The 27154-nt window shown below is 35.7% G+C and overlaps 1 protein-coding gene across 2 annotated transcripts in view; it reads right to left on the bottom strand.

Annotated features, from left to right (window-relative positions):
• Nucleotides 1–27154, bottom strand: part of LOC132095394 (low-density lipoprotein receptor-related protein 1B-like) — a 281074-nt gene that overhangs the window by 37653 nt on the left and 216267 nt on the right. For both annotated transcript variants that reach the window (XM_059500325.1, XM_059500326.1), the window contains 22 exons: nucleotides 25335–25469; nucleotides 24887–25016; nucleotides 23479–23605; nucleotides 23214–23365; nucleotides 22777–22901; nucleotides 22281–22652; nucleotides 18532–18721; nucleotides 17345–17549; nucleotides 15319–15511; nucleotides 13462–13587; nucleotides 13008–13136; nucleotides 12627–12746; nucleotides 12159–12272; nucleotides 10707–10856; nucleotides 10008–10130; nucleotides 7718–7837; nucleotides 7196–7324; nucleotides 6743–6865; nucleotides 4542–4682; nucleotides 3931–4118; nucleotides 2548–2731; nucleotides 2340–2425 (listed from right to left, as the gene is read on the bottom strand). In XM_059500325.1, coding sequence (XP_059356308.1) covers nucleotides 2340–2425; nucleotides 2548–2731; nucleotides 3931–4118; nucleotides 4542–4682; nucleotides 6743–6865; nucleotides 7196–7324; nucleotides 7718–7837; nucleotides 10008–10130; nucleotides 10707–10856; nucleotides 12159–12272; nucleotides 12627–12746; nucleotides 13008–13136; nucleotides 13462–13587; nucleotides 15319–15511; nucleotides 17345–17549; nucleotides 18532–18721; nucleotides 22281–22652; nucleotides 22777–22901; nucleotides 23214–23365; nucleotides 23479–23605; nucleotides 24887–25016; nucleotides 25335–25469 — 3362 coding nt within the window. The remainder of the gene's footprint in view (nucleotides 1–2339; nucleotides 2426–2547; nucleotides 2732–3930; nucleotides 4119–4541; nucleotides 4683–6742; nucleotides 6866–7195; nucleotides 7325–7717; nucleotides 7838–10007; nucleotides 10131–10706; nucleotides 10857–12158; nucleotides 12273–12626; nucleotides 12747–13007; nucleotides 13137–13461; nucleotides 13588–15318; nucleotides 15512–17344; nucleotides 17550–18531; nucleotides 18722–22280; nucleotides 22653–22776; nucleotides 22902–23213; nucleotides 23366–23478; nucleotides 23606–24886; nucleotides 25017–25334; nucleotides 25470–27154) is intronic.

The raw sequence follows: 27154 nt of genomic DNA, 5'->3' as shown, positions 1-27154 counted from the left end.
TTTCATCGTATTGATTTTGGAAGAGGACGCAGTGTGCTATTGGATGCATGTGGATGCTGGCTTCTGAATCCAGGGAAGCAGTTCAAAGATCCTTCAGAGTGAATGCTGTGGGTACATTCGTTACTGTCATGTTCACGTCAGACTGCTGTCACTCAGTCTACCACTCGCTAGCCCCCCTGCCTTTGCCCATTTCACCACGGATGCTAAGATCAATCTATCTATCTATCTCTCTATCTATCTATCTATCTATCTATTGGTTGGTCTGTCTGTCTATCATGCTTTTATTATTATTTTTTAAACAATGTTGACGTCAATTGTGCTACTTAATATTTTGGGGAAAACAATTATATATATACTTTTTTCAGGCTTCTATTCTGATGAACAGACAATTCAAAAGAGTTAAAAAATTAACTTTTTTGGGAAGGAAAAAGCACCATTACAAGACAAAAACAGCTGTAAGAGAGGAAAATATGTTAAATTATAACTACATTTGTTAGTTAACTAGCCAATAAGAAGTAAAATTAACTGCAAAATAAATTAATATAGCAATATTGTTGCAGTTTTTATCTTGTTGCTAGTCAAGATGTTGTATATGATGTAATTCACTATTTTCCCCTAGATGTTAGATGATAAATAATGAGCAGGATAATGTACAGTCAGCCAGTCATTACTGCAAAATAAACTCATTCAGGGCAATAAAAGTGGGCTTCTAATGACCAGGTGACTGCACATTTTCTCTTATTATTGCACTGGCTATGCTTCAAACTGAAGGGACAGGCGATGCTTTAATTATGGATACTGTACGGCAGCTCGATAAATAGCTACTAACATTCCACATAGCAAACGAGTTCATGCACTATGCTAGTGTGAGGTCAACAAAGACCTCGATTGTCGAGAAGAGGCCACAGGGGCCACTCATATTTAAGTGCAAAAGCTTTCCTTCCTTCACTCATATTAAACAAAATGGAATAAATTAAATTGAATGATTGCTGATGAGACTACTCCATAAAGGGGAGAGTTTTCTGAGAGCCCTATAGACATTCCCCTGGATGACAGCCTCAATTGGTATGAATAATGTAATGAGCGCTGAATTGAGGAAACTCACATTTCACTAAGAATCATCATTTCGATGGTAATGACTATAGGCCTCTAATGACACCAGCTGTGGATAATAGCAAAGGGAAACTCAACTTGATACACTAGGCCAATCAGAAATGGCAGTCACATATAAAGTCAAAATTACATTTCATAGAGCCATTCATAATGTGTCAGACAAACTCTTGAATATGCAAAAGAAAAGCAAAAAACTAAACTTTTCATCTCTGTAAGAAAATACTGCGCTTTTGTGTAGAACCTTAAAATAAAAGGCAAAAAATTTGTAATGGACTTTGGTCAACCAAAATTGATTTTTTAATAGCCAAAGACCAGGCTGATGATTAACGTAATGCTGATGTACTATATAGGAAATACTAAATTAGTGCTGAAATAAAATCAACACTTACTGTATATTTAATCTTATCTTATCCTGCAGAATTTGCATTATTGTTCATTTTGGTGTAGAATATTGTGTTTTCTTTTTGATTATCATCGTAGCTGGTATTTGAACAATATTTGGTAATTTAAGTAAAGTGAGTGGTTTTTTTCTAATATTTAAAAAACAAACAAACATTTTTTTGTGATTCAGAAAAAAAAAAAATTAATATTGAATTTGCTTCATACAAACACATTAGCTTTTTTTGCTTCACAAAACATTAATTGATGGACTAGAGTCATGTGACCAGGTTCACATAACATTTAATAAAAACACTACATTTTTGAAAGTTTATAATCCATTGATAACCTGTCAGAAAATGTATAATATTTAATGGTAAAATGTAAAAAGGTTGATATATTCACATTAATTGTTAAAATCTCAAAACTAATTGGCTTTGCTGACATTAATGGGCTTAACTGATATTAGATGTAAAATGTAAACAATACTCCTCACTTTCAAGACCAGCAACAGAAGGAGTGTTTTTAATTCTTTCATGCGAAGCTCCACCAAGCCGGGACACTAGTTAATGACTTCAATTAGTGTTTTCAAAGGGCATAGGAGACAATAGACACAGTGTTGTTATCACAGTCATGTCACCACAGCTTAATTGGTCCTCTATTAGGCTTTTACAAACACAGCAGTTCCCTCTTATGATCTGGTCTCTGAAGTCCAGTAACTATTTCATGAAGCAGTACAACAGTCTGAGCTGGGCAGATTACATGGACAGCCTTTCAATAAAGTGTGGTATGAAAATAAACAATAATTGAGAGAACATAATTAGAAAACAGTTGATGTAGAGCTTTACCTGTTTCAGAAAAGTGTAATTGGATCCATCGACACTTAATTTTCTGATTTCATGAAGATCGGCAAGTATAAGAAAGGGCTCTTCAGCTGTGGGAAATATAAAGGTGACTTGATGTCATGAAGACAGACAATTGTCAAGTTAACAAAGCCTGAAACCATCAGGTTTAGTTGAAACACATTCCGGGGAGAATTCACTAAATTATATTTACCTGAAAGAGACTTGCAGCTGTTGGGGTCTTTTCTAGAAGCTTCATAGCCGTCTACACAAAAACACTTAAAGGAACCGTAAGTGTTTGTGCAGTTCTGGCTGCAGGGTAGTGTGGTGGAGCATTCGTCAGTGTCAACACATGTTTTCCCATCGTTCTTCAGGTGAAATCCCGGCCAGCACTTACACTAGACACATTTGTGAAAAAAAATGATAAAGATATTTTGATTTTAAACCAGGAAATTGCTAATAATAAAAAAAAGAAACCTCTCTGCTGAGACCACTCTGCAAAATTCAACATAATTTCAGCGCCAATTTATAAACTTTATGAAAATACTCAAAAAATGTTGCCATCATTTGAGGTCATTTGCATGTCATTTCAAATCTGTATCACTTAAAACACACAAAGAGATGTTAGGCAAAAACATTCACGGTGTTCTTTTCCACACACATCAAATAATAAAATAAAATCAGTTGGTTTAAAAGTTGAACTAGAACAAAAGTGCTGGCATTTTACTGATAACAATGTTTTATCAATGTAACAATGATAACAATGAATTATAAACGTTTTAAATGACCAAATCTGTTGCTTTGAAGCTCATTAAATTACTCGTGATATGTTCTTTGCTCAGTTGTTCTCAACATCCCTTCATTTATACCACAGTGAATGAGGTCAGACTCTTTACTAACAGGATCTGACTCAACTACAGTACCTACAGTATCGGTGATTTCTTTATCGATTTTTAGGGTGACTGGTTGGATAACTGCCAGGGAATGACACTGCCTCCAAGCGCCTCTGATGATCTCAGGTCATGTGAACATGGCACTCATGACACCTAGTTTGCCAATCAGTAAGTGTCTGTAACTCGAGAGAATTAGCCTCACAGTCTCCCTTCTTAAGGCACGCCTCTAGACATCTCCCAAAGGCACAAGACTTTGATTGAGCCTGCCAATTATGTACCAATGAAGCAAAACTGGGACAAATCATTCCTATAGCTTTTTACTTTGTTCTTTATATGTTTGCCAAACTTATTCAGTAAAAAATAGTTTCTGCAAAGCAATTCATCAGTGACATTTGTGCAAAACTTCAAAGTCACATGAAATAAGACATGTACTGTGTGTGTATGTGTATGTATCTATCTATCTATCTATCTATCTGCAAATGCACTTTACAGATGCCGTGGTGGCGGTACGTGCGGCAGTAAAAAGGCCTTTAGGCTGTCCACCTACTGAATCTATCTATCTATCTATCTATCTATCTATCTATCTATCTATCTATCTATCTATCTATCTATCTATCTATCTATCTATCTATCTATCTATCTATCTATCTATCTATCTATCTATCTATAAATGTATAACAATCTAATTCATAAACCTTACAAACCTTGTATCCCACTGGTAAATCCTGGCAATCCTGCGTACAGCCGCTGACACGACGGTTGAGACATTCATTGACATTGCAGTTTTTCTCATCTGAGCGATCTCCACAGTCATCTTTCAGGTCACATAAACTCTTCTCAGATATACAGCGGCCATTTGAGCACATGAAAAAAGAACTGTTGCATAAGCTCTCTGGAAATAATCGAGGAAAGTGCAAACAAAGGAAACAAATTAAGGAAAAGTACAAAGCAATATAAACAATACAGACTTGTAATGTTGAAAACCAAGCTGTGAATGTAAAAAATGCTTTTTGATAAAGCATGAATGGTTGGATGGCTTTAACTCTGCAAAGCTAGAGGGCATAAAAGTTGCAATCCAACAAAATCCCAATTATTTCAAGCTTCCTGCAACTGCTAGTAAGTGCAAGGCTTTTTTAAAATAAATGCTTGGTACGCTCAGCTGAAAACATGCCATCCCCGCAGGTCAAAGTTATCCACTTCAGCCCCCTGCTTTTATCCATGATGTTCCTTGGCCACTTGTATTCCCTCAGATGTTCAGTAAGCCCCATATCCATCAGTCTAACATATTTCAGGCACAGCTCTGTTGGGCCATTACCGGCAGCCAGGCATTTGAGGTTGAGGGCCAGCTCATCAGAGTGGTCAGGGCAGTCTGGGTAACCATCACATTCCCACTGGGCGCTGAGAAGACATCTGCCATCAGCACAGCGGAACTCATCCGGCCCACATGAGCGGTACACTGCGTAAAGAGTGAGGACTGTCAACATAGTGACACACTTTGCTACCAATCTTAAAGGGATAGCTCACACAAAAATACTCAACTAAATTCTGTCAGCATTCATTGTAAAACGAATTTGATAACATTTTTGTCCATGGGACACAAAAAGCAGATTTTTAGTGGAATGTCCAATGTGCTATTTTTACAATTAAAGTGTTAAAACTACTATACAATTTTGTCCACTTGACTTGAGAAATCCAGACATTCTGATAAAATAAATTTTATTTTTCAAAGAAAGAAGACACATGTAATATCCAAGATAAAAATTAAATAACATAAGGTGTTAGTAAATTATGACAGATTATAAATGTTTGGTTAAACTATGTGAACCCTGAAGATGAATATAAAACAACAAAGGTATATGATGTTACTTTTCAAGAAAATAATCTGCAGATGACTTTGGGTTAGACTTTCTAAGAACTAATGAGAACTCTCTTTGAATCTTTTTTGTTATGAATAATTTCCTAGACTTTTTATTTTATATTTTAACTTCTGTTCAATAAGTTCTAGTGCAGTTCTAGTCTACTGTGTGCACAGGGGGTGATGTTCCGTGGAGAGGCTGTCCTTTCATGTTGTAAAGACCAGGGCTCGAGTTCTCCATCAAAAAGCCCACATATGTTTTAGCTTTAAGTAAAAAATAGTTCTAAAACATTTTTAGAAAACCCCAATAATTAAAATACTTCTTAATTAAGAATGTATAGTACAAATAATACAAGCACAGGACAGCCTAAGGCTCAAAGAGATTTAATTAACTGAGAAATGCCTCACTTTTTCCATTAAAATACTGCACATTTTAACTATTTCAATGTTGATTTTTGTGATATTCAGTTTACTTTATAAATAAAATTAACTTTTTTAAATCCCTTAAAGGGGTCATATGGTGCAATTTCAAGTTTTCCTTTAGCCACATTTTAACTATTCCAATGTTGATTTTTATGATATTCAGTTTACTTTATAAATAAAATTAACTTTTTTAAATCCCTTAAAGGGGTCAAATGGTGCGATTTCAAGTTTTCCTTTCTCTTTGGAGTGTTACAAGCTCTTTGTGAATAGATAAGATCTATACTAAAGATCTACGAAGTCTCAAATCCAAAGAGATATTCTTTATAAAAGTTAAGACTTTTCCACACCCTCCTAAAACACCCTCGTTTACACATGCCCCCACATGTCTACATCACTGTGTGGGAAGATTTGCATAACACCGGCCAAATGTTCACGCAAAGAATGTCAAAATGTCATGGAGATGCTGTTTGTTTTGTTGTGAAAGCGAAACTACTTTGTTTGGTATTCCAAAAGAGGGCACAACTAGAAATCAGTGGTTAAATTGAATTTACAACACTCTTCCAGAATAGCTCAAACCAGTGTTAATTTCGTTGCTGAATAATTTTCAACAAAATGTTCATTAGCGACATTTTTTCAATGACGACAACGAGACGACAATTAACTAAAACTATTTTTAAATGACAAAAACTATGATGATAACATATATTGACATTTTCATCAACAAATAAAAACGAGATGAAAATATTAGGAAGGGGCGATTTAGGAAGCCATTCATTCAGTTTCAGAATGAATCTGCTGCTAGGTTAGAGACATATGAACCAGCAGGACATAAATACACTTGCTGCACGTCGCATAAAATTTTCAAAAATGTCAATATGTGGGAGTAAGAGAAGAGCAGACATATATATAAATCTGACGATGCAAGAGAGAGCTCAATTCGGTCCAGACACCGATACACACAGAAAGTTAGTCTCACAGAATGTAAGTACTCTTTCAAATTGCATGAATGGAGAATTACACACAAAATTATGTTGAATTTTCCGTTTTGACGATTAATCACGTAAACACAGTTAACATCTTAAGTTAATGTAAACTGTTAGGAGAACATGTAAAAATCTACGTAGGTAGAAAAATGCATTTCTCAACAGCTCTGCTTCTTGGTTTGTCTACACTTTTGGAATATAGAAAAAGCTAATAAATATTAGGCATTCAGACAGATTTCAAGAAAAGATGCTTACCACATTCAATCGATTCATCCGAGCCATCTCCGCAGTCGTCATCATGGTCACAAACAAAGCGTTTTGGAATGCAGCCTTTGTTAAGGCATCTGAAGGAATTCTCATCACACGTGTTATTTGGAGCTGCAGAGTAAACATCAGAACCTTGAGCTTAATTAATTCTCACTAAGACTTATTTCACCTTGGGGTACTAGTCATATCTGCCAAATCCAACTCTACCACAGCCTGCAGTCTAACAAGTTACAAAACGCATCACTAATGAAGTGCCTATGGTTAAGAATATCTTATTCTTTGGATGTCATTGAGTTTTTATATCCTGACCCGAGCACGTATCAAATAGGCAATTATAATGAATGGCCGGTATCGCTGCTAGAAGAACACCTGAAGGGAGCTTTCATCGATAACACATCGACATGCAGAAGACATTTTAAACAGATCAATGTGAATATTTACCACAGCCGGCCGCCGCGAGCTCATCACTGCCATCGGGACAGTCTCTCTCCCCGTCACACAACCAGCGCTTGGGGACACATGCATATGAGCCTGGACAACTGAATAACCCTGGGGCGCAGGTCACTGAGCCTGGGGAATATTTTGTTAGTAATGCACCATTAAATGTTGCTCAGGTCTATTGATTATAAATCACAGCCTACTTGAATATCTATAGGAATCACACATTTATTTGTGAAAGCTTTTTAACATATGCACAGCATACATTTGGATGTTCTGTGTGGCTTATCAAGTTTTGAAATTAAGAACACAGCAATATCATTTATATCTTACTGACATTTCATTACAATCCAAATTAAACATTTGTTTACTACAAATATTTTCTAATATACTAAACCATGATTGCATTTTCATAATTGCCCAATTTATAATAGTTGCATTGTATTGAGCCCATTGTGCTGCCTTTGAGGCATGGAAAATAATATTTACAGTCGCAAATAATCGAAGGAGAGGTCACATGCATACCGCAGAGATCCACGCTCTCGTCCACCCCATCTCCACAGTCGTCTTCACCATCACAGAGCCACTGCTTCGCTATGCACTTGTTCTTCGAACAAGCAAACTGGTTCCACAGACAGGAGGAGTCTATCAACAAAGGAGTTTGAGAGCCACAAATAACAGTACTTAGAAAAATGACATCCACAATTTAGGACTCATCTTTAGCCGAATTCTTTTAAAGATGGTTTCTTTATTTCTAAATTCAGCAGACTTGGTTGCAGACCTCTGGATTACATTACTTGTGCTCTCTTAAAACAGCAGCAACAAAACACTCCAAAACCTCTCGCCATAAATACGTCAGTCTTTGTTAGAGTGGGTTTTACTCATAGATGCAATAAAGCAGCAGAATAACTGTTTTCTGCATTTTTGTTGTGCAATCACACTTTTATCCTGTCATTCATCTTAAATACATAGAACTAGCAGACACATTATCTCTGTTCTTTGTGTTGCGCAAAAGCTTTACCCTTTGAAAATTATTTTTGATTGCTTTCATTCAGCTCTGATATGTCTACATGCTAGTGCACTTCTAAAAGTTGACAAAATAATAATTCAGCTCATATATGGATTTAAAATGAATTGATGTTGTGTATGTATGTACAACAGCACGGTTTAATAAGGCTAAACCTTGTACCATTGATACATAGCAATGTTTTCTTCAAACATTTTGTACAATATAAAGGAATGACCATAAAAGTTTTTTTTTCTTACAGTATGTAAAAGGATTGTGTGTCTGTCGCTTCCCCTTTCCTGTGTTTTTTTTTTTTTTAGTTGATCACAAAAAAAGGGACACATAAATTGACGTAAAAGCTGACTTTTCAGCAGATTTTACTCCAGTTTTCAGTGTCACATTATCCTTCATTCTAATATGCTGATCTGGTTTTTAAGAAACATTTATTTACCGAAAGCAGTTGAAAATAGCTGTGCTTCTTGGAAATGGTGATACTATATATATATATATATATATATATATATATATATATATATATATATATATATATATATATATATATATACTATTTCAAGTAAATACTGGCCTATGAAATTTTCTATTCATCAAAGAATTCTGAAAAAAGTCAATTGTATCACCATTTCCACGATAAATTAAGAAGCACAGCTATTTTCAACTGCTTTCGGTAAATACATGTTTCTTAAAAACCAGATCAGCATATTAGAATGAAGGATAATGTGACACTGAAAACTGGAGTAAAATCTGCTGAAAAGTCAGCTTTGCCATTACAGGAAAAAAATTATAATTTTAAAATATATTAACATAGTGAACAGTCATTTTAATTGTAATAATATTTTACAATATTATGGCCAACACTGTATTTTTTTCCATATAAATGCAGTGTTGGTGAGCATAAATTACTTAAAAAAAATCAACTTACAAAAACTTATCAACCTTAAACTTTTAAATAGTACGTACATCAACAGAATTGCCTAAAAACATGCCTTTTTTATCAAATTCATTTATGATCAAGAAATCTCACAGATCTGATGGAATATAATTATACATCAACATAATTATATACTAAAACATGCCCATGCATGTGCAAATTGCGATAGCAGGAAAGCAGATGACAAAGATGACAGTTCATATCTAAGACACGTTTTTTTTCCTCCTTTCAGTTCTATTCTAGACAGACTCTGCCTGCCAAAAGAGTTAGAGTGGTCCACTCCTGGGGTTAGAGCATGGAGAATGAAATTAAGGGTCGCAACAGGAAAGATTGGTCTCAAATTCCCATGATTCTCCTCGACTGTCTGATGCTCTCTTGCTATATCTGCAGATATCCTATCTCCATTCACAGTGCTGATGGTGAGCAAAGATGTCATGTCATCTTAAAGAGAAAAACACCCTTTTAATTCTAAAAAAGGACCATGTCCACATTAGATGTGGAGCATATGTTGTTAAAAAAGTAATTAATTCATTAATTCATGCATTTATTCAATAATAAATAAATGCATACATACACAATCAAGAAATAACTAAAACTAATTTCTAAATGTAAGATATATAATCTATCTGAGTTCCATACAACAGATTGGTAAATGCTTTGAGGGATCCCGCTATAAGGGCACAGGTACACATGGGAATTGATTTTTATCACCTGAAAATGCTTCTCTTGACCTCAGTATTAGCAGCTGAATTGGTTTCTGCATTCAAAGCTCATCTCAAGAGGTGGGCCATAATCTCTCGCTCCACATGAGAAATCAAGTGGAGTGAAAGCAATGGGAGCCTAATACCAGTCATGCTTACCACACTGGAACTCATCTGCACCATCTTCACAATCCTTCTGCCCATCACAAAGCCACACGCTGGAGATGCAGTTCCCGCTGGGGCAGGCGAAGTGGCCTTCTGCACATTTCTGCCCATGGGAGACTGCGGCAGTCAGAGAAAATACGTGTTTGATTATGGAGAGCGTAAATAAGTCCAAGATTTGCTTAGTGTAGAGAGAATTTGGTCCAGCGGTTGTTTGGGTCATTATTCCCTCCCTAAAATCGCTCCCAGGCAGCTTAAATATTTATGTGATGCAATTCTCTATGGAACTATAAGGGTGTAAAAGTGCACTTGCCTCATTAAAAGTACATCTCCATTCAGACAGGTCTTCTCCGATAAATTCCACATTTGCTTTCTATTTGAAACCACTGACACCTTAATGAGTAATAAGCTGAAACCTGCCAAGACTAATTTTCAAGCCACCTTTTCATCAGTGGTTTTGAAGGGACCGCAGCTTGCAGGAGTGTTTAAATGTCTGCTCTTCGCAAGTCTGACAATCACCAATAATTATTCATCAGCATTCCGCACCTTTTGAGGCTCTTCAAGCATGGAGAAAAAGACAGGGGCTTGTCTCTGCTTCATTACCTCTTTCATAAATAGTGTTTCGACAAAATTAATTCGATTTTAATGGAACCTGGCTTCCTCAAGCTGCAAAGCTAGTGTTATAGTGAGCGTTACCCTGACAGTTCCTCTCGTCGGCGTAATCTCCACAGTCATTGGCTCCATCGCACAGCCACGAATGGTGAACGCAGAGTGAGGTGCTGTTACAACTGACAAAGACCTTTTCTGCAACTCCCATCCTGTAAAAATCTGCACAATCTGTGTGATCTGAAAAAAAGGGGTTTGAGATCTAGGTCATAAGAGATGACAAAACAGACAACACAAATGATTCCAAGCTGTATGATCATTCATGCAGACACACACAATCCATAAACAAAATGAAAACAGTAGTTCACCAAGATATGACTTCTGTCCATACGACTCTCAAAAGATGATTTTCTTAATATTATCCAAGCTACTCTTTGCAATGTAATGAAAGTGAATAGAGCTCAGTCTCCAAAATTACAAAAAAACAAGCACCATTAAAGTAATAAAGTATCATAAAAAAAATACAACTACACTATTCAGAAAGGGAACATTAAATAGATCAAAAGCAATAGTAACACATTTATAATGTTATAAAAGATTTATATTTCAAATAAATTATGTTCTTTTGAATTTTTTTTTTATTCATCAAAGAATCCCGAAAAAAAAGTTTCACAGTTTCCACAACAATATTAAGTAGCACACGTGTCTTTATAATAATAATAATAATAATAATAATAATAAGAAGAAGAAGAAGAAGAAGAAGAAGAAGAAGAAGAAGAAGAAGAAGAAGAAGAAGAAATGTTTCTTGTGCACTAAACCAGTATATAAGGATGATTTCTAAAGGACCATGTGATACTACAAAACTGTAGTAATAGCTGCTGAATATTTGGCTTTGCATAAATAAATTGTAATGACACTCCATAATATTATGGACCAAATACATTTCGACTTAGTAAACATAAAAGGTTTCTTTTTAAAATTGAACAGACTGAAATTTTTTTGGTCGAAAATACTGTTGTCCTCCAAAGCACCAAAATGGACTTCAGAAGTCATGCAGTCTACAAAAAATCAATACCAAATGCCATTGGCTGTCACTGATATCAAAGCTGCCATTTGATTTGAAAGTTCCAGTAATTTATTATTAATATTAATAATTCATATGAATTAACAGACAAAAAAAAATCATATGACATCAAATGACTTGGAATATAGTCCCTCAGACCTGCTTATAAAATACTTCTAAGGTGCTTTTGGTGCATATAAGGTGCATATAATGAAGGCAAAATTATTATTATTATTTTTTTTTTTTTGCTTTAAAAATGTGCATTTATTGTTCCATTGAGGAAGGACAGTCATACAGATTTGGAAGGACATTTTTTTAATCTCTGGGTGAACTGTACCTTTAATGACAGTTTATTGATTTATCCCCAGTTCTATCTATGAATGCATTACATTTGTAGTCTATAATAGTCTGATACATCAAGGCAGTGATTATAACAGTAGGATATAAAGAACGTGTGCTGCTTTGCAACATGGCCTTACTGCAGTTCTTTTCATCCAAGGCATCGGCGCAGTCGATGACCTGGTTGCACCAGGAGGATATTGGTATGCAAGTTCCATCTTGACAGGATGACTCAGATGCAGCACACGTGACATCTGGAAAAGAGACACTTCATTTACACTGAGAGCGGAGAGACTAAAGCTTCTCGATTTGTGCTTGAATGAAATGTTGTGCACCAATATTTGTATGATATGCACCGCAATTCACTGATGATAACAGGGTCTTCCAGACCGGGCAGCTCCAAAGAAAATTACTTGTGAAATGCTTTCACAGCTTGAAAATTGGGTGTCATTTTTGAGGTCTAACATGGTCCAAAATAAACCAACTAGCAGCACAATATATTTTTTTGCTGCCTATTTTCTTTTATAGACTGCAAAAAAATAAATAACTTCACTAAGTGAAATGTATATGCAAAATGTCAAAATAATATCCGCAGACAAGATACCTACTGTTACAAAATGCCTCATCTGAGTTGTCCCCACAGTCGTCCACTCCATCACAAATGCGATTGTTAGCCACACAACGCCTGTTGTAGCAAGGACGGTGACCCTTTCGGCAGCTCCTGTTGTCTAGCGATACGGAAAGCAACGGCACAGCAAATCTTCCACATCAGGGCAAAAAAGCTTCATATCCTCTCTCGTATTTACTCTTTCTGTTGCTCTGTGCTTATTCCCATTTGCTCCTCTGGTTGAAAGCAGTAAGGAGAAGTGGCTCATTTTATTAGGTTGAAGCCTCAGGGAATGAAGCTGCCACCTTAAACCAATTCTGCGTGCTTACTGCTTTCATGATGCAGGAGCAGGGAGTACATACAGCTGCGATCGGCTACTTACCACAATATTGCATTTTCTCATCTGACTTGTCTTTGCAGTGGGCAATTCCATCACATGTTAGCTGGTAGTCTATACATTCCCCATTTCCACACTCAAACTCTGTGTGGATGTTGCAAGAGGATGATTTTGCTAAAAAAGGGAACACAAAATGATGTTAAAAGAATCTAGCACACAAAACTATGTTAATCATATAAAAGTATTTATCTGCAATTTTAATTAACTTCTGAATAAAATAAAAAAAGACAAAAAGTTTTGAAGTACTGTACCATTCATGTCCATAGCAAAAAAAAGTACAGAAAGAGTTTCAAATCCTAAACCTCTGATCATGATGATGATTAGTTAAATACTGTACAAAACAAATGCTGGAATAAATGAAGCAAAGTAATTTCACATCTTTCTGAGATGGAGGGACTCATATTCCCTGGGACTCTGATGGAAGCATGGCGAAACTTACACACACATCTGTTGTCATCGAGCAGTATCCGCTCTCCTCGGCAGCTACAGTTGACTGTGCCATCTGGAGTAAGGAAACACAGGTCACCACAGCCACCATTCAGAACCCTGCATGGAGATAGCTCGCCTGAAACACAGGGACAAGGGAACATCACGCAACTTCACAACAATGCTCTGAGTATATATATATATATATATATATATATATATATATATATATATACAAGCCTAAATATGAATTTATGAATTTTAAATATGAAATATGAAGCCTAAAAATTAAGCAACAAACAAACATGAACACAGAGAAAAGTCATTCCAAAGTCTTTGAAGTGAGCAATCCACAAAACTTTTAGCTAAAAACAGGTTTGCTTTCTTAAAAAGAGCTGACTACACTGACAAATGCAGTACATCAGGGGCTTATTCACTGAATACCCTGGAGTTCCTACAAAGTGCATTTCCTAAGCAAAACAAAAAAAGTTGTTAATAATTTTAAACGTAAGTGTAATCTCATTTAAACAGAAGAAGAAAACTATATTGTTCTGCTCTAGTTCTAGGTCACTAAAATCAAATATGCAAATTTGTGATATTAAACATGCTACTCTTTAGTACCAATCTTAGTTTAGTTAGATAGATAGACAGATAGATAGACAGATAGATAGATAGATAGACAGAAAGACAGAGAGAGATAGACAGACAGAGAGACAGACATAGATATAGATAGTGTATATAGTTCTTATTAATTTTTATTTCAGTTTTTGATATTTTAGTTAATCAAGTTAAACTAACTTAAAATGAAAAGCTGTTGCCTTGTCAACTAGCTTAAAAGTTTTGAAATCTGAAAAAGATTCAATACTTTATTTCATTTCAGTTAAAGCTATTTTTTTTTCTTTCAAATAGCATTTTTATGGTGAATATTTTAGTTTGAGTCTTAGTTAACTTTAATAACTCTGCTTTGTACAGACATCAGATGTTCTCACATCCATTAAAGCACAAGATGTTCTTAGGACAGATCTCAAATCATGCTGGAGAACAGGTTTTTGGTTCATGCTGCCTGACTGCTATCATTAAAGACACAAAGACATTCTGCAAGTTTTACTCATTATTATGCAGGTAATATATAGTTATAATGAAAAACAAAATTGAATAGAAAGAACTGTCCATTTAATCAGACCGATCAAATAACTTTTAAATGAACATCCAGACTGTCAGGGAACGTTATGAATCCAGAACATTGTGCCTCTGGGTGCTGAAGCACCCATACCTATGAAGAGCCTCCAGCATCTCTAATTCATTGTGCTGTGACTCAGCATGAATATGGAAATATGGAATATGACTCAGAAATCAAAGGTGGTGTGTTAACTTGGCATAGTGTCAGATGAAAGAATAGGAAAGGACGATTTCTGTAAGAAGATCATATTGTTGATCACAGCAGCAGTTATCTTCACATCTTTCTAGCGGTGTTGACTGGTAACATTCCTTAGGTAAAAATGGTTAGGGGCAGACAGCTGCAATCATATGGCATGATCAAACAAATGAGAGGAGAAAACCCCTCACAGCATGCTCACAAACAGAAACCGTCGGGAGTCTCTTAAACCCATTTCCCAATGTCCTACTTTTCATATTTGTGACAGTTCAGAGCGTCCTCTGTGACTCAAGGATACTTTTTTAAATTAATTATATCTCCAATTTAGTTTGGTACTAAATAAGTCCACTCTAATTTATCATTCCTACTATTCCTTGGAAATCAAAAAGAGCCACTGCCAGCGAAAGCTTAACTGTGAATTCAATGCACGCAACACAAATATGAAAGTTTTAGAGGCCACTCTCAGAGCCCAGTCATTTATTATGGTATACTTACAATTATTAGTGTCTTTGGCAACTGCTATAATTCCCATTGGCTGGTGGGGAATATCAGCCCTGAGAACTTTAGTATCTCCTCCCGTGAACTTGTTGGTTCGCAGCACAGCCCGCCGAGTCCAGTCAGACCAAAAAATGAAGTTTCGGTGGATAGCAAGTCCAAAAAATGTGCCAGGTCCTGACCTTACAATCACCTGACGACAAATACAGAGGATTAAGAATAAAGCATTTGTTTACAGATTATATATATTTGTATATATATATATAGCATATATTTGTGTGCTGCCATGTATTGTACTGATATATTTGTGCTTGCATCCTAAAATTTCAGCCATCCAGCAGTCAAAATGTTTACCACTATTATCAGTCATCGCAAAATGTGCATCATTTTTGGCCACCAGTCCTTTAGAAAAATGCATTTTACACAAGGATCAAACCAATGGCTTACAATTAAAAACAAGGGACAAAAACAAACTCTGACGACCACTGAAACGTCTCTTTGAGAGGACTAAAAGTAATGTGTAGGTAGAGGACACATGCTTTAAATAATCCCCCAGCAGCCAGTTTAGCTCAGATCCTGTGAGTGTTAATGCAAGTGTCATGGTGACCGACACAGATATACATCACACGACTCCTTCTGGGAGTTTCCAGGCTGTGGGGCTGGAGAATGTCCCACAGCTCCAGAGACCCAACCATTAACAGGAACACGCTTGTAGCCGTGATCACATTAGCCCTGCCACCATGGTGGGAAAAATAGGACAGGTGTTGATTAAGAGAGCCCAGCTTGAGCAAACAACAACTGGAGATACACGGATGGGGGGTGTTGCCAGATGGTTTTTGATGGAGCATATTGATTCAGAATTAAATTTAGGGGTGCAAGCGTTCTGCTCCAGCACTAATTATCTCTGTTTATCCGATCAAATAGATGTCAAATACAGTTTTTGACTAACAACTATAGCCACATGCATTTGCTCGCAGTTCAGATGGGCATTACCAAAAAATGTACATCTATAATAATAGTCCTCTTTGTGTGGATGTTATATAAATGATGGCACCTCATAGAGTGACAGATTGTGTTTCAGGAGATAAAGTCTAACCATGCGTACTGTTAAGCTTCCACCACACAAACCCCTTCGTTAAAACCAGTTGGGAGATTCCAACTGCAAGGCAGTTTGCCAAAAGCCATGTTGATTTAGTTTTGCTTAATTCTTTACAGTTTAATTAGCTAGTTGATAGGACGACCCGGCAGGGGTTTCAAAATAAGCTTTCATTACCACTAGTGCGCTTAGAGTGGGAGGCTGAGGAACTCTAACTCTTTGTCATGTTTCTTTAAAGTGGATAATTCATTACGATTGAGCTGATTTTATAAAGGGTCAATGGACCCGGCATCAGAGGACACTAATAATCCCAGAGGGTCGCCCCGTCCTATGGGCAGTCATCAAGTCATTATTGTTGAGGTTGTAGAGACCTGCTGCTGTTTTAGAAAATGGATAGGAATTACTTCAACTGGTGGTTGTAATTTCCACTAATCAAAAGCACTCCATTAAACAATAAGAAGCAAATAAAGAAAATAAAAATGTAGAATTAACTGGAACAGGAAATTCACTTGGGTTAATTTGACATGATTCATTATTCAAAAAGCTATAAAAGAATAACATCTTTGAAGTATCTTCATTTTGAGTTTTTCTCAACAAATACTGATATGCAATTAATCTTGAAGAATCTGATTAATTAATGAACATATAATTAATTTGCTTAAAGTTTGTGGTAACACTTGACAAGTTTCTTTGTGTATTAGTTGCATTAGATAACATTAGACATGCATTGACTAACAATGAACTAACATTGGAACTATTTTTAAGAGTATTTATTAACTTTAAATGTTATAAAACTGATAAAATATTGCATTTTTAAAAAGCATTTAAATAGCACATCAACCTAGATTAATAAATGCTGTAGAAGAGTTATTTATTGAAAAAAAAAATGTTTTCTGAAACATCACAAAAGAGAGAAAGAATGATACTCACATGTCTGTGGGAGCCATCATATTCACAGCGTTCAATTTTGCCCAGGCTGCCGTCAGAGAAATACAGCTTTTCCGCTTTATGGTCAATTGTGAGTCCGTTAGGAGTGAACACATCTGTGCTAATGATGACTTTCATGTTATTCCCTGCAAGAGTGGAGCGCATGATACTGGGGCGCTGCTCGTTCCAATTGGTCCAAAACATGAGGCTACAAAATACACGGGACAAAAAATTTAGAGGAATGAAAGCGATTTTACAGACAGCTCTAGTAAGACAAAATGATTCAATACTGTCGCCTACTGGTATTTTTAAACCGGCTTTGTGGCGCAAGGAAATATCACTGACTTCACAAATAATAGTGGACAGAAAGGCCACAGGGCCTATTTGACATTCCTCTTACAAATTCCTTTTACAGTCTAATTCCACGGACTAATTGAAAATTAGTGATACATGCTGACATTCTATGCCAATTAATCATTTCAGGTTAGATTCTAATTAACAGCAGTCTGTAGTCCATTTGAAAAAGTGCCAGATTACCAAGCAAGCATATTCTCCCCAAGGTTGAGGGTTTAATGTAGTCGGTGAACTCAGCGTCGGCACATCTTTCTGAATATCAATGCTTAAATGGTTCTTTTGGAGAGGATATTTAAGTGCATATACCATCCACAATGTCTGGAAGGTTGCTACTCTGGGTGGGGAATAAAAATATTCCATCCACAACAAATTTCACATGGTGCCCTGCTCATCTGAGGTCAAACTAATTAAAAATTTTTTCATTCTTGACTGATTGACATTCCATATTTGTCAGTTTTCCTGTGTGTGACGAATCAATTTGCTCTCGATTTTAAAAGTCAATATGTTTCCTCCTGACATAAAAATCAATTTTCTTTCACATCATGTGTCCACAAAGGTTTCTCTATCAAGTGTATGTGTCCATTTTGTTTAGTCTGTAGTGAATGAAATCTTGCTCTCTGTTGGAGCGGAAAAATGGCACTATGTTCTGAAGTGCAAATAAACATTTCAATGCACATGCAAACAAACTACAAGTCTCATGTGAAATTATATACTGTATGTTTTGTCCTGTATGGTAGTAGTACTTTCTCAATGCTACTTTTGTGATTTGACAGTCTTTATAGGCCGCCAATATCATATACCTAAGAGAGCAAAACAAACTAAAAAACTAATCTTACCTTTGACATTCATCCAGGGCCAAGATGTGGGGATGGTCATCCTCAGACATAGTAACAACAGCTTGCCTGGTGAAAGCTCCTTGTCGGCTCTGATCTACTGTGTATCTGCTGATGCTTGAGGTAGTGGAGCTAGTCCAGTAAACTGTGTCCCAGGCACGGTGATAAGCCAAGCCTTCAACCGAACCCACATCTATAGAAAACAACACAATAGCTTCAACGTGCTTCATTCCCACTGGATAAGACAAACTGATGTCACATGAAAAGGTGATGTTTTCTTTGATATTACAATTTTTTTTAATGAACACACCACTGTGTGTTAATGGTTTCTGTTTTGTTTATAGAAAACAATTCTAGATTTATAAATTAAATACATTTTGAATAATTCCACGTTTTCTCCCAAAAGCTGCACAGAAAATATGAAACTAAGGAAAGATCATTTAAAACTGTGGTATTACCATTTTAGATTGTTACAGAAGATTTTGATTTCAAATAAATTCTAACCCTTTTGAACTTTCTTTTAATCAAAAAATCCTGAGAAATCATGTATGACAGTTTGCACATAAATATTAAGCAGCAAAACTCTTTTGAACTGTGATAATAATAGGAAATGTTTCATGAGAACCATAGCAGCATATTAGAATGATTTCTAAACAGAATCATGTGACACTGAAGACTGGCATAATGGCTGCTGAAAATTCAGCTTTACCATTACAGGAATCAATAAAATTTCATTTCATTATATATCATAATAATATTTCACAATTTGAATTTTTAACTCTAAATATAACCTTGGTAGGACACTTTTTTTCATCGTTCTCTTTGATATTGAAATCACAGAGTGAATGTGTTCACTCACAAAACCATATAATCAATCAAAGAGACATCTCACTAAGCATTATAAAACGGTTAGGCTTTGTCAGTGACAGTGAAATAGCAATTGTTTAAACACCGATGCTGTAGCTAAAAATGCTGCTCTTTGAAAAATTTACTTTATGAACGGTCTGCAGAAATCCATCACTAATTAATCATTCACAATAAAAAGTGCCTGACAGCTTGCCTTTGCAGAAACTGTTGGAGAGGCCAGGGAGTAATTAACAGGGGATGTATGACTTAATTAGGGAAATACGGATTATTAACGTCCTCACCCTCTCCTGGTGACAGCATTACAAGTGTGCATGTAGTCAAGGTGGCTGGGATTGGCTTTCATCTCTGGGAAAGTGAGTGAACTCTAGTGTGGAGATGCCATCAAAAGAGCCAGCTCATTTCAACCTGTAGTCAACACCACACTCTCACGCTCTTAGGCTGGTGTACTTATGCTCAAATAGATAGATGTGGAGGATATTTATGTGAAGGTTACTGCATGGCAGGGGTATGAAAAGTACATGTGAATGGTCGAATGCACTACTCCTTCAAAAATGTCTCAAGTGAACATTAACAGGTTGGATATGCATCCGAATATCTAATCTGTGGTTTAGGCTTAAATTTGAATTATAGACGTACTTCCCAGTCAAATTAGTTTTAACATTTTAAGCTAATAAAGTAATTACTTAAAAAATGGGCAAGCTGTTGTTTTAATTTAATTAGTTCGTATTTGATATAATGTATATAATATTTAACTTAATTTAAATAGGTAATGTATTTAACAGCATATTAGTTGTAGAGGTAATATTGTAATTCCTACCAAGAATCTTGATATTTTCATAAACACTAAAACTGTAAAAAATTATTGATTTTAATGATAAAAGACTCTAAAAATGCTACAGCAAAAACCTGTTAACTGGTTACGAGTATGCATCCTTGCTGTATACGGTGAATAACTGTAATAGAGTTAACATTACCTTATATTTAGAGTTAATATTACATTATAATATTACAAATACTATAAATTGACATTCCCAGAAGTCACTGTGTGACAGCTCACATTTGATGGATTTTTGATTAAGTACGCTTTAGTTATGGAAGTTTCAGTTCTGGCAACCACAGCTACCATTATTTGTTTGTGTGTGTGTGTGTGTGTGTGTGTGCGTGTATTTTTCTTTTTTTGTTCTCAGTATATACTTCTGAGAAAAAAAGAAACAGTGTTTCTAACTGATGTAAATTATGTTTTGTTAGTACATATTCCAAACAAAGGCAAGGATGAATCAGAACAAAACATTTTCATGATGAGAAAGAATAGCCTTTAAAAAAAAAAGAAAAAGGCAAATTAAGTAAAAGTGAATTCTGAAAAAAAGGTCTAATACCTAAGAAGCAATGAGGTTAGTTAAAAGAGAATTCAGAGAGTAGTGTAAGTGGATAGAAAACACTAATCATGCAGCACATAAGCTTTCTAAGTAAATCTGCATCCCATTAAGTGAAATGAGCTGGCTTACTAAGTACCAGAAATGCATTAAGGGATTTTTTCCCTGTTTACCTAAGACACAGAAATTGTATCTCGATTTAAAGGATTGTCCATCCAAAAACAAAACTTTAGTTGTTTACTCACTCTTGTTTTGTTCTAAGGCTGTATGACTTACATTCTGAGGTGAAGCTTTTAAGCTTAAAACCTATTAAAATAAATTATGATTTATTATAAATATATATATATATATATATATATATATATATATATATATATATATATATATATATATATTTGTGTGTGTGTGTGTTTTCTTTTATGATAGGACAGTCCAGAGCTGACAGGAAGTAAAGTTGGAGAGAGAGTGGGGGTGGGACTGGGAAAGGTTCTCGAGTCGTGATTCGAACTCGGGAGGGCTGTAGCGCAGCAGCTCTTTATGTCTGCGCTATTGGCACTGAAAAAAATTATGACAGAATTTTTTTCATTTTTGAGTGAACTATTTGATTTAAGAACATACCCTGAATTTCTTCTATCAGTTTCATTTAAGAAATTCTGGTGTACATTATTGCAACACCGCATTATTTGCCATTTGAACCTAATTATGTCAGTATTAGTTCTGAATCTAAAATGATATTGTGACTGACTTATTATAAGAAAGTCCATCTGTAAACATGCACTACAACATATGCAGCTATAATACACGGGTTGTTTGATATTAAGAACTGTCATGATTGTCTCATTACATTGTAAATGGATAATACACAGTCATTAGGCATATTAGGTTTTCATCGTGGGCCACCATCAGACGTGAATATCGATTGCGGCTGAAATGTCTGCTGTATATAGCGAACATGAGGAAATCAATAACCATATTCTGAACTTTCCAACAACAGTGACAGGCAGGATCTTGAAAAATATCACCCTGCTTCCACTCATATTTCTGTTACAGTTTGAGGACGGTGGAAATGAGACAAGGGATTTTAATCCATCAAAGCTGGAGACACAGAAAAAAGATGCAGTGTTTTAAACATCTTTTTTGACAGTTAAATTGGTCCCATTTAGTTGCAGAAAAATGGAGGTAGCTATTATACCACTTTTACTAGATGTTGGATGCATCGAGGCCTTGCTGTACATCACAGGCAGTGCCACTTATGGTTTCCAACAAATGGCCTTTCACAAATGGCTGCTAAGAGGCTGGAATGGTTCTAGCGGCAGAACATTAAACAACATGTGGGTCACTGCAATGAGTCTGCATCAGGACGACGACAGGACTAAAAACAAATCGCCATTTTTGTGGAAGAAGCATCTTTGGACATCTTTTATGCTCAGCAAAAGCCTAGCAATTAGCAGGATTTTTCAAACGCCCCTTGAAAACCATGAAAGCATTTACAATAAAGCCAACTGGACTTACTTTCAACTATGACTTGTCTTCCAGACCAATCATCATTGATCATCTGAATATTCCCAAAATGGATGTCGCTGAAAAATATGCGGTTGTGGTGTGAGGTCTGCTGCTGATAATCAAATGCCAGAGCGATGACGTTCTTGAAGTAGTCTGGATTCTCAAAAGGTTGGAGAGGGGAGTTAAGATCACTCTCGTCAGACAGGTGGATGCTTTTTAAGATGGTCCTTTCAGAGTACAGAAGATAGCCCTCATATCTTTGGCAAGCAAAGCCATCTTCGGCCAAGTACCCATGAGCACAGGAACAAGTCCTTCTTCCACTGCCCAGGTGAAAACACAGCTGTTGACAACCTCCATTGCTTCTCGCACATGGGTTGGTGCCTACATGCAAAAGCATAAAAAGATATCACTGGATGCACACTGATAAATCTAGAATGACTGGGCTTTGTTAAAAGAAATTATATGTGGCATAATAAAAATAAACTCATTAAGTTGAAACCTCAACCTTTCTCCCGGCCTTTGTTAAACACTTTCACGTCCTTCAGGTTGACGCCAAGACCACTTCTTATTGTGACGGTGTCAGTGGCATCGCTCTTGAATCCACGCCGGATTGATCCATTGGCGTGGGCTCTGCCATGGATGGCACAGAATAACAGTCTGACATCAGCATTATGGTAGCGGTTATCTAATTAAAAGTAGCAAGATTTATTAAAACACACAGGAAAGCTACTTTAACTCTAAAGCCGAGAAAACGTCACCTTGGTGGTGACTTACGGTACACCCTATTTACATAAGGCCAACGGAGTCTGCCTGGGAGATGACAGAAACATACGGCAGGTCTCATAATAACCTTGCTCGGAAGGGGTTAATCCATTGAGACTGGAGCAGCTGGCTCCGTGGGCCACTTTAGAGAGTGTAGCACTTAGTAAAGTAATAAATTACCTGTCAGACCAGTAGATGTAAGCCCCGAACACAGCCACAGAGAACAGGTCCACATTGGCGGCTGACAGTACAATCTCTCGGCCCTCCCCGGTTTCAAGGTTGATTCTTTCTATCTTGTCGGTCCGGGCGTCGCACCAGTATAATCTATTTTCCTAGAAAACAATTTGAAAATGCACATAAGCGCCTCTCCCTTTGAGCAGCCCAATTTTATCAGCATCAGAAGAGAGTAAGCGGAATATCAGGAAGTGGAACCAATTTGGCCTACCTCATAGTCGATCGTGATTCCATTCGGCCAGGCGATGCCAGAACTGACCAGGGTCACTTGGTCTGAACCGTCCAGTCGTGCACGACCTATGCAAGGATTCTTCCCCCACTCGGTCCAGAATAAATAACTGTTAATTGGAAAAATCAGTTGCAGAATACTACTTTAACCATGCTAAATTCTAAAGTTCATAGCGACCTAAGGGAATTTAATAAAAAATTCGGTATTTGTTTATTCACTTTAATGTCATTCCAAACCCATACAACTTCAGAATTGAAGACAATAAGTTTAAAAAGGATGCAAAAGCTTCACAAAAAGTAGTCAATATGACTCATGCACAATATGCCAAGTCTTCACAATTAATTAACAATTTTTTGTTAGGAACAGTTTATCAATGAATATATCTTGACATTGGCCCTTGGCATGATCATTAGAGAAGATTAATCATTGAATGAATCATAAATAGAACAGTATAGAATAGAATCTTTCAATTAATCATTTGATTTGATGCTTAAAACTTCAACTGATATGGTTCTCAATGATCAGTTTGTAGATATGAACACTGAGTCACATGAACCACTTTTATGATACTTTTTGCAACCTTTTTTTAAGTTAAAAAAATTTACTCATTCACTGTAAAACCGCAAGGAAAAGAGTCAATAGGACAGAATTTCTACATTTGTGCTCCACAGAATAAGTCGAACGGCTTTGGAACAAAATGATGGTGAGTAAAAGATGTCAGAGTTTTCATTTTTGGGTGAACTATTTCTTTAAAGTGTATAACTGCTGTTACACCACCAAGAAAACATCATTCAAAGTTTGACTCAACTGGAAAAGGAAAAGACAGATTTCACAGCCTTAGGCTTGAATAGGAGGCTGTTTTTTTTGGATGTCTGGGATTTAGAGGATCCCACTCCTGATGCTGTCTGCTGTCAGCAGGTAGATGGTAGATGGGTTAAAGCGTTCATATGTCTAAAACTTGTCTTTTCGCTGTGTGATTCAGATTGCAGGTTGTAAACATCAAATTCAAGGCAAACACAGACAAAACTGGCAAGATCGGAAACCATAAAGTCAGACCCTAATTACTGAAACAATACCATAATGGACTACAAAATGAGCCTGTTCCTAAATGGAGATGCATATCTGCTGGTTTTAAATTCTTAATTCGGTTCATTAGTGGAGGCCAAGACATTTTAAAGCCAATTCTGTCAGCGAAACAGTCCGAGTCAGATCACAAAATGTATTTGACCTTCAAAGGTTTAAAATACATTTTAATTTCTCATCCAAGAGCTTATTGTATTATCCAGTCTAATGCACTTGCATAGTTCCCTAAAATTCACTCAGTAATTTCTAAAATGATTCTAAAGATTTATATTACTGAACTGCAGACATGGCTGAAACTGATCCGTACCCTCTCTGTGGATGCACTGCAATGGCTCTTGGCTGGTCCAGCCCTTCTGATATTACAACTGACCGGTAGAGACCATTCAGACGAGCAATTTCAACGAGGTTGAGGCCATGGTCTGTCCAGTAAAGGTTACCTGGTAAAATAAATAATTAATTAAATAAATTATATATAAAAATTACAACATTTCACAATATTACTGTTTTTAATGTATTAAAAAAAATATTTTAATGTATTTAAATTGTATTGCACTATGTTGTGCTTATTGACCAAATATATGCAGCCTCTGTAAAATAAAATAAAATAAAATAAAATAAAATAAAATACTGGCCTAAAACATTTTAATAGTAGTAAATCTAAAGGCTAGAAATGCAAGGATTTTATTTGGAAAATTTGTGACAGTGGTAAAAAAAAATGGCCGCATTCCATTTTTAAAATGATGTTTGTTTCTTACCAGCAATCCAATCGACTGCGATGCCTTCCACTCTGTTGATGCCAGTGGTGATAATGTCTTCCTTCCATGTCTGATCCCTCTTGGCTCTTGAGATCCGGTTTAATCCCATGTCTGTCCAGTAAATTGTATCATTGTCTGTATGAAGGAGGACATACATCATGAAGAAAAAAAAACAAGAGCAGAAAGAAATGAAGCAGAAATATTCTGGAAGCTTCGTATACTGTTTATAAGAGACCCAATGTTAATATCTAATGCTTTTTAGTAGAAACAATAACTACAGAAACCAACAAGCATTTGGTAGAGAAATACAAAACAAATGGTGTAGCAAACAAATCAGACGTGATTAGCAATGACTAAAAGATTGCTTTGACAGAAGCACGCTCTAAATGTAAATGGTATTTTGCTCTAAAAACTGAATGTGATGAGAGCAGTTATTATTTGCATCCTCCTGTTATTACTGACTTCACACTCGGCTAACGGATCTCTTACATGTGACAGCAGCCAGCTGGAAGACCCTCATCTGTTTCATGCTCGAACAAGCTGCCTCTTAATAACATGCAAATGGTATGCATGTGTAATCAACTGTCATAGGCTGAGCTGGACTGGGGTTTTCTTAACCTGAGATGAGTGGATTCTGCTGGTAGGTGAGAGCATTTGCATTGAAACTCTCTGACCATCTACCTCTATTGCCCTGCTTTCTTACTAAGTCAGCAATTCTGCCATGCTTCCAAACCCACACAGCATGTGTAAAAATGATCTGTCCAGCTAATTATTTAAAGTTGCCAGATGAATATGATTTTATTAGTTTGAATGCATAAACCTCCATTTAGTTTAAGCAGATAAATGAACAATACTTCAAAGGATGAAGTATAGGCTATATTACAAGGTAGTAATTTTATTACTAAATATTTTTTTTATTGACAAAACATTTGCTAGTATATAATAATAATAATAATAATAATAATAATAATAATAATAATAATAATTATTATTATTATTATTATTATTATTAATAATAATAATAACGAACAAAGTGCATGATATTATAATATTTAATCTATTTAAAAATATACGTTTTTTTTCATTGAATGACTTCCCTTATTTGAATGAACCAATTAAGATCATCATCATAATCATCATTATTATTATTATGATAAGTAGTGACTATTTTAAGGATCCATCATCATCATGTTTTTATTTATTTTATTTTATTTTATTTTTAATTGCAATAATATTTCACAATGTTGAAGTTTGAATTGTATTTAAATTGTATTGCATTTATAAAAAAAAATAAAAAATGCATTCTTGAATGACACTTTCAAATACATAAAGAAAATGCCCTGACCCCCACACATTAAACACGATTTAAAAATATGGTAATTTTAACATGACAAAATAAGTAACAACTAGTTACACAATTATTATAAGTTATATAGATTTACTGCTATTTTATTTAAGCCATTATCTCATTCAGCACAATAATAGAATAGAAATATTTAAAAATCTAAAGTATATTAATATACATTTGTATTGATTGACAACTGTAATTATTATCAGTACTATTTTATTTGACCATATTTGTTAATGTAACTCCACCCACCCATATATATATATATAGTCTGTCAGCATGCATATGTGTTTGCATGTTTATGGAAATGTATCATATTATTGACTGTTAAAATGCTCATTTGATACCATGGACTGCCTCTTTGACGTTCATTTCATTTATGCCACTTGTCACCACAAAACGCTCCCCCGAAAAAGGCTGAATAATCTTGCATCAGACCGCTGTCAAATTAACCTCATTCACAGAATGAATA

Source organism: Carassius carassius, chromosome 19, assembly GCF_963082965.1.
Source record: "Carassius carassius chromosome 19, fCarCar2.1, whole genome shotgun sequence".
Classification (NCBI taxonomy): Eukaryota; Metazoa; Chordata; class Actinopteri; order Cypriniformes; family Cyprinidae; genus Carassius; species Carassius carassius.
Note: the sequence above shows the minus strand (reverse complement) of the source record. Positions and strands in the feature narration are given on the sequence as shown.